At 35.0% G+C, this 9,167-nt stretch overlaps 1 protein-coding gene across 1 annotated transcript; it reads right to left on the reverse strand.

The window, feature by feature from the left end:
* Window positions 1-5,757: 5,757 nt before the first annotated feature.
* LOC136806291 (uncharacterized) lies at window positions 5,758-8,535 on the reverse strand (the record flags this gene model as incomplete). The annotated part of the gene is given in 1 exon segment (XM_067062847.1): window positions 5,758-8,535. A coding segment is annotated over 1 exon segment (631 nt), but the record flags the coding sequence as incomplete, so codon positions are not given.
* Window positions 8,536-9,167: the final 632 nt, after the last annotated feature.

Below are 9,167 nucleotides of genomic sequence, written 5' to 3' on the forward strand. Positions count from 1 at the left end.
ATAAATATCTTTTTACAGTTCCCGACGAGCCACTCGTGACTGGCTACACTATGATGAGACGAGCTGAAACAAACAGCATCATCAATATGAAAATTTACATCGGTCCTCACAGGATGGATGCGTAAAGATATTTTACGAAACAAGCTCAAGGTAACTCAAGGTAGGTATATGTTTTAAGCACTCACACATAAATTAGTACAAATTAAGGAACACTCGGTGACGCGGAGGACTGGGCCCGAATTTGCGGACGTTTTCACAGTTTCACTTTCGTTTTCGGCTATACGACAGCGTTTTCAAGCAGAAAGCAGAGGAAATCTGTTAAATTATGGCAGGGAATGCTAACCTATTTTTCCAGTGTTTCTCAAGATTGGAGCAAGATTATTGTTCTAGAAAGTTCATAAAGCCCTAATAGTTTCAGATTAGTATGATTTCATCAGAAAAAACATTTACACCAAAGCTCCTTATTGATATGTGAAGGCTACCAAAAATAGCAATGTCCTCCATCAGAACAACTTTAACATAAGGGACAAGGACAGTCAAGAAGTCTACTTTGTTGAAAATTTGCACAAAATACTCAGAGAAAATGGTACTATGGAAGCCCATTCTATACTCCTAAATGATACCCCTAGTTGAAAGATCAGCAGTTGAGAGGGTTGATTAAAATAGAACTCAAAGCACACAATAAAGTATACATATAATATATTTGTCCAGAAAGAACTGGCATGTTGTTTGCTTTGTTGTTTTGGTGTTTAAAAATATGTACTTATCAGTCCTAAAAAAATACAAATTCGAATATAATGAGGGCAATGAGTCTGGTTAAATGTTACTATATTTACAAGAAAGGATTACTGAAAAAATACTACTGTATGTACTACTGATGATGAACTAAACTCAAAAACTAAAACTTTACCATAAATATACATTACGGCAATTTAAAAATCTATCTTTAATAGCAACAAAGAAAAAAACATGGCTCAAAGTTTTAAAAACAGACCTAGTCAGAGCTTCAATTCAGTAGGTATAGAGCTTTCAAAATTTGAAAACAGACACTGCATTGGTTACTACAAGACATACTATCCACACGGTTTCTTCGATTCTAGCTGGGAGACCCGTCTACTCTGTTCGTGTGATTTCAAAATATAACATTTAGTTAAAACGAGTAATACAGAAATAACAGAGTAGCCGGGTATTTTTGTAGATGCCAAATCTGGTCGCAGAATTCTATTGGCTGTTAAACAATTGTTGAAATCACGTGATATCATTGTTTTGATTGGAAGTGCGCAAATCTGATTGGCTAGCCTTATCAACGGCTTTTTTGGCACAAAATTCAAATCAAATGTAAACAAATTCAAACTGGGTCAAAAATACCATACTCTCAATGAGTAGCTTCTGATAGGATTTTTGCTTATGTGGTGTAAGTTTGAATAGAGAGTATGGATCTCCAGACTACTTCGATTCATGAAAAAAATAAAGTATTTATCAAAAAAAGGTTCTCTTTTTTTTGGTAATCAATTCCAACAAACAACAATCAATATAACAGTTTTTTGAAAACCATCCCACAGTGTAAACATTATCAACCAACTAAACCCACACCGCCAAAATTGTAAAAATAAGCAGTGCGTCTCAAACCGCGATATTTCGAGAGCACGGAAGCGCGTCAAAACACCAGCTTTTTTAGAGTTTTGTCTCGTTTACCCAAACGCTGCAATCCTGCGTAGGCTTTGGGCTCAAGACTAGAACCCCCAATACGAGACATTGGCCTGACCGAAAAAAAATCATCATCATCAATTTTGTTAATTGTCAGAGTCGTTTACTCACTGGAAATACGCAACTTTCTGAAGTTTCGTTTTTTTTCGGTTGTGCTTCATTTTAAAAATAACGAAGATGAAAAGTTACCATCAATCCCGCGAGTAAAAGAAAGTACTCCGACTAGTCTACGAAAAGTGCGCTCGCGCGGCGAATAGAATATCTCGCAAATTAATATATGCATAAAACTGACGAAATCCTTTCTTTTTTATGCTTAGGTGACGTCACCATCGATCCTGACTCGACAATGGAGAACCAAATTTGGCAATGTATAATTATTACGAGCGGCCGAGAAAGTTTCTGTGACGCAAAAATTGCGCGATAAACGAAGCCCTAGAAGAACGCCACTGAAAATTGAAACCAGGAATTTATTGAATATTTCACTAATGAAGTATCAAACTTTTTGTTTTTTGTAATTATTATAAATTCATAATTTTAAATACTATTTTTGAATGTCAAAGGACAATTAAGTGAATTAAGCTGATTGGGTGGATATTGGGCGGACGGGCGTTTTGCACGTGCCGAGATTGGAAATTAAATGAGAGTAAAAGACGGGGGCGTCTTAGTATGTAATATTAATTCATTATTCTTTATTTTTATTTTTCGCGAATGAAAAATGAATTTTGATTTTGAATTAAGGAAATATAGTATAATATATTGTATTTGATTGTCAATGCCAAAAGATACTTACGAATAATCTGCTGTGTTGCTTCGCTATTACCCCCGGATTGTTTTAGTAGGCACTTCGGTCAAGTAAATAAAAACACGTGTATATGTTGAAGCCGACTGTGGACTGACCGCAATTGCAATTACATAAATTATTGTGGAAGGGAACGCTTGAGACGAATGTTTGGGAAATCAAAAAGACAACTTTTGTGAGAATGTTGAGTTTTGTTTATATGGCTGTTTGTGACGTACTGATAAGTCAATATAATTTCTTGTATCAACAATTTCTCGTAAAATGTTTTTTTTTCAACATTCTGATACCAATCATGGCTGGAGGCATCATGTGTAGAGTGACTGTGTGGCATTTCATTGCTTTTAATGATCACGATACCAAACATCAACCAAACAAAACTGACGCCAAGCCAAATCTGTCGATTAAAAATTTCCATGAAAATTATAATTGAAATTTATCTCGTAAAATGCTTTTTTAAACATTCTGGAGGTGTTCAAAGTTAGAGGTATCATATGTAGAGCCAAGCAATACATGAAAAGTCATTTGCTATCCCATTTGCCATGAGATATATGAGTCAACAAATCAAACAAAAACCAACAAATCATGTCTCTTCACTTTCATGTCACATCGTGTTTATATGGGGTATCAGAAAGCCAATCCACAAGAAGAGCCATCTTCCTTTATTATGGAGTGTTCCAAAACTATTGGTAGGTTGTTTGGAAGTAAAGAAACCCACACAGTTTGTTTTATTTTGAAGATTTAACTTGAAAACAAACTGCATCTTTCCAGCAGAAACTCATGTTTCAACCTGCTATATAACATTGGTCAGTCGGGTCTGCTACTAACATGTAATAGTTTTATTATAGCCGAGCTTGAGAATCCGTATGCAGAACTTGTAACATGTATTATGTGTATAATTATGTCAGTCGACTTGAATCATGATACATTACTCACATTTCACTGGATGCATTTTCGCTGTGAAATTATCCGCAAAATTTTCTGACCGCGTTCTGAGACGGAGGCTAATTTTAAGAATCATGGCAATTTTGATAAGGCAAGAGTCTCAGCCAGGGGTCTGCTTGACACATTTTCCTGCCGTGAATACAGTTGACGCTCTCTAAACGATCCATTTTGGCAGTTTTGAACGCCCAACTCTTAAAATTACCCTAAAATGCGCTTTAATTGCGCCCAAAGACCAGAAATAACTTGAAAAATCATGAATTTTTTTTTGCTCCCTTCGCTCGCAATTAAGTTATAAGACGATTTTTGAAGGGAGATCTAGCTGTGCCCCACGACCAATTTGGTGAAAACAATATTCAAAACAAAAACCCAATTTTTTTCTTGCTTCATTCGCACGCACTAGCTTCCTTCAATTTTTTGATCTAGAGATAGTATTAAATTTATATCTTTATCCGTTACTTTCTACTATTCGACATTCTATCACTCGATAAGCTCCTCTTATTCAATTTTTAGCATCTTGCTAAACTTTTGGTCAAATTTAAGCTTCAAACAGAGTTAACTTTTTCCACTGACTGATATAGAAGCATGACCATGGTTGTGTTTTTTGTTCTTTTTTGTCAAAAATTTTGTTCAATGTCATTATACAGTAATTGGCTTTACTCAATCCATCTCGATGAGCAATGTCGCAATTTTTTCTTGCTTGCTTCGCTCGCATTTCCTAAATGTTTCTAAAATGACCTGAATTTTAACTTCAATTTTTGGTTTACGAATGCAACCAAAAAATGGGCGCAAGAATAAGCATACAAGGCGCCTTAAGCCAAAATTCTACTTTTGCCTGCCCATCCCCAATCTACCAACCACGCTACTGTTTGGTAATCGTCATAGAGACTTTGGATGGTGACAAACCCAACCTTTATCGTCCACACATACCCAGCACCCATATTTGCCTAAGATCACTCTCCGGGAGATAACTACCTGAAAAATTGGGAAAAATTGATCGGTATCGGTATTTGAACGAAAAATTTATCGGTATATCGGTAATTGAGAGAAAAAGTGATCGGTATATCGGTATTACGAAGGCCCGTATGCCCCCCACCAATCAGAGCTTTACTCGACGTTTTTTTGTGACTTTTTTTTACATGAATCTATGAATCTGTTAATAGGAAAATCGTCTGTTATTGCCCCGGGGTCCATTTATAGTTTTTTTATAGACTGGATGGCGTGATTAAGTGGCCCGGACTGTAAAAGAGTCCGCCAGGTTTTATTTGCTTCTCGAGTTAAAAATTAGGATGAAGCAAGGTTTTTATTTGAAAATAAAGGATTGTAAATCTGTTATTTATACATATTTGTTTCACATTCTTTATCATATTTTTCAACTCCAAGTAGCTTTTTGTTATTTGGAATTTTAATATTTTCTTTCATAATGGTGACCCCCGGGAGGGGGGGGCACTCGATCTGAAAACGACCATACGTTCGGCCCAAAATTTGGCTTCTAAAATCGGACCCTTAGAGTGCAGTGAATTTCCATGAAAAATCATACCCTTACAGTGCACTTTTTAAAATTTCTCACCCGTAAGGGCGAAAATGTTTGTAATTTTCCAAGAAAATGTGAAATTTTTCCTCCAAAATTGACCAATTTTGTGCCAATTTTACCAAAAAATTGGCCTTTTATCACAATTTCCTACCCTTACAGTGCAGTTCAGTGCAATTTTGTAATTTCCTACCCTTACAGTGCACTAGCTGAACTATGAAAAACCTACCCTTAAGGGCCGAACGTCTAGTAGGTCATTTACCTTGAGTGCCCCCCCCCCCGCATTATAGTTTAGCTTTCTTTGAATTTAAACCTGTAAGGAAGATCTAAGTAGATTTTATATCATGATATCTTTCTATACCCAAAGAACATTAGATTGAAAGTATTAAATTGTTATAAAAAATCTAAACACAAATTTCTCTTGTCGATTCTATATGTGCCAAGAGTAAATATCATAAACAGGGAGCTATATGTTGCTTCAGGGGGGGGGGTCAGGGTCCAAGATACCAACCCAGGGCCCAAAAACCTGACTTTTCAAGATTTGAACGTAGTAGACACCACCACCCCCAAAATTGGTATCAATACCATAACTTGAAAACCCCAATTTTCTAAAAAAGGGGGGACCCACCCCCCTAAATTGGTATCGATACGAACTTGAAAATCCTGATTTTCTAAAAAAGGGGGGACCCACCCCCTAAATGATGTGGGAAAAGTTCCACCGGGGCTGTGAGGCAGGGGTGTTGTTACATTTTAACACAGAATCTTCAACCTGCAAAATAAAAACAACTTTCTTGTCTCTTCTTTTCGTCCTTTCTTTTACTTTTCATCATTTGTAGCACGATAAAATTAATATCTTTGTTAATTTTTTGTCAGAGTATATTTCTAAAGTATGAATTTCACTTACAGAACAAAAATTTCCGATGAATACTGAAATTTCGCTCTCAGCAACCGAATCTTTTCACCTACATTCTGGGGGTTAAAAAGCGAAAAAATCCAATTTTCAGAATAACAAAAGCTCTTTAGAATATTTTTTTTGGCATAAAATATTTCTAAAATTTCCTGTTATAATTAATTCAATCGAAAAAATATCAACATTTTACTATTAATAGATTTAAAGCCATGAAACCAAACCTACATTCTGGGGGTTATAACGAAAACGGGAGTCAACTTCAAGGACCAAAAAAATTTGCCTATCTATCAAAAGTAATGAAACTAATCCCTGGGAAAGGATTTTGGGAGTTCAAAATTTCGTTTAAACTATTCAATATTTTTTCAAATGCAAATCTCCCAGGTCTGATTCCATTTTCACCTACATTCTCGGGGTCAGGTGCTGTACGTAAATTAAGTTTCTTGAACTATAAATTGGCAAAATATATCAAATTCATAAAACTAGTTGATAAACTAGACTAGATAAAAAACTCATTGTATTATAGGCACGCCTAGAGTCTTTGTAACATAGCCTATATGATGAACGTTATGTACAGAAAAATTTTACCACGACTAAAAAAGTTTCAGTTTGTTCAACTCTAGTTTTGAATGAATTTTGGTTGATTGAAAAGATTGAGAGCAGCAAAAGTTAAATAAAAATTTAATTTCAATTATAGAATGAAGAATGCTTTTATATGGAATCAGGGTATAGTTCAAATAAGTTTTTATACTTCAGTGCCGTAGCAACTGGGGGGGGGGGCAAGGGGTGGCTATGCCCCCCAATAATTTTTTCAAAAATGGTTATTTTGTAAAATGCAAAGCTTTTCTTTTTTAATTTGTCATAATTGTCACAATTGAGTGCATTTTCAAGCAATTTAGAGTTCAAATTTTCAAAATTTCCCCCCTCGGGCCAAACCATGGTTGGCCCGAACGGTGTCACTAAACTTCAGCCCCCAATACGGCACTGTACTTACATTATACAACATTTTAGGTCAGATACTAATTTCAAATTCAGCAAAGATTAAAAAAAGGGGGACCACCCCCTCATTTTGGTATCGATACCAACTTGACTTTTTGGAATTTGAAAAAAAAAATTGACACCACCCCCCGGCCCTGGGTTTGGTATCTGGATCCTGACCCCCACCTGGTTGCTTTAATACAAATTGTAGAAAGCTCTATCTGTTATGTTTTGAGATGACTACCTGACATTTACCAAATAACGCAAAAAAAATTCGTTTCACAATTTGCAAAATTAAATTCTCATCATTTTAGACATCATTCATAATTGTCAAATCTAAATTTACACCTAAATTTCTTTAACATTTACGTTAATGGGAATTCAATTGTATAAAAACTGTTCAAGAATATACAAAGATTTTAAAGATGTCTAAACCATATATCTAAATCTTTAAGATCGTTTAAAATTGAGTTAAATAATATGACAAGGTAAACCCATTGAGCTTAAAGCTCGAAGTGCTAGAGTAGAATCTCTAATTTTTTTCTGGCAAGAAAAAGTGAAGCCACTTATTTCCCAACCAGAACGCGCCCGCAATCATGACGAAGGGTTGTATCTAGCAATCTCTTTGTTTTTGAGGACTGCAATTTTGGAAAGCTAGCGATAGATTTTACTTTCAATCCGGCGTTTGTGTAAAAGCCACGTGCGGGCGTTCTGGATGGGAAAGTAAGTAGCTTCATTTCCCATTCAAAAGTTTCTACTATAGTCCCCAATGAGTAAACCTTGTCACCACACACAGTTACTTTTCCAATCAGCTTTATAACGGCTTTCCTCTAATTAAACAAGAAAGAAATTATATACATACATAATTCTTAATTGGATTAATTTCACAAAAATATTTCTCGATTTATTTTCGTGAAAATGACAAAGAATTCGCAAAAACACAAGATTAAATTTAGCGAAAATTAATCCAATTAAAGAATTGCCAAACAATCTAATCGGGGATCTAATGTAGTAACCGCACTTTTATTGCATTTGAAGTAATATCAGTCTCGTGAGAAGGGTTTGATTTCTTCAGAATACCCTGGCAATGCTTGATTTTTGAAATCCCACCATCCAAACCCAACATTGTCCATTGGTGGATTCTTATCGAAGAAAGCAGCGACTTGATTCACACTCAAAGCTTTGGAGTAGAGGAATAAGTGAGCAATACTTCCCTTGTATTCACCTGTTTTAACATCAAAACCCGGCATTTCACTATGACCAATTATAACCAACTGTTGCAATTTTCTTGGTGATAAAGGACCAAGGATTCCAATAACAATAGAATCAATAGTTCCATTCTGACTTCGGGTGAAAACATTTAACATTAGATGCTCCTTGCTCAAGCAAAGTGGCTCCCATACGTCTATGTTTGATCGAGGAAAACTAAAAACCTTGTCATCGAATGCGAATTTTATCAAACGATTCTTGTCCAATTCGAGTAACATTTCAGACTTGAATGTTTTGAAGTTGAAGACATTCACCAAATCAGTTCCCAATGTTGGTTCTGCTTCCACTTTCATCCATAAACATAATGTGAAGTTTGAATGAAGATCGAACTCTTTTATTTTCTTCGAGGTAACAATACCGGTCGATGTCGAATGATTAAAAAATGAAATTGCAAAATTGATGTCTGTAAACATGAAAATAGAATGACTTATCAAAATTTAAACATAAAAAGATTACTAGGCTTCTGCTCATCCTTTAACGATTAAGCTTATTCTAGGAAGTATATTAATAGAGGTCTGCAAATTAGACTGGCAGATTAAAGGTATAGAAAATCGTATCAACCTTTTTAAAAGCGTGTTATGTGCAGATATGTAATTTTTGCGCAGATATGTAATTTCTGCGCAGATATGTAATTATTTTGCGCAGATATATAATTTCTGCGCAAATATGTAATTATTTTGCGCAACTATGTAATTTCGAGCTGCGCAGATATGTAATTATATTTCTGCGCAGATATGTAATTATATTTCTGCGCAGATATGTAAAACACGACCTTTTGGACTTAGTTATTTTTTGAAAAACTGACTCGATTTTAACATAAATTTTTCTAATACAAGAAGTAATATCTTGGACTTTGTTCTTGGACTATGCCAAAGATTTGGCAATTGTTGTTTTTATTAAGCGTCATCTTTATAAGAAACAAGTCAATATCTTTTTATCAAAGTGATATTGGCTTTCGGCGATTGGTTCTTTCAAAGTAAATATAGGATTGTGCTTAAGCTAGAAAATTTTATTTTTCTTATAAGCATCAACTTTAT

Source organism: Clytia hemisphaerica, unplaced genomic scaffold (assembly GCF_902728285.1).
Source record: "Clytia hemisphaerica strain Z4C2 unplaced genomic scaffold, Clytia hemisphaerica genome assembly, whole genome shotgun sequence".
NCBI classification, from domain to species: Eukaryota; Metazoa; Cnidaria; class Hydrozoa; order Leptothecata; family Clytiidae; genus Clytia; species Clytia hemisphaerica.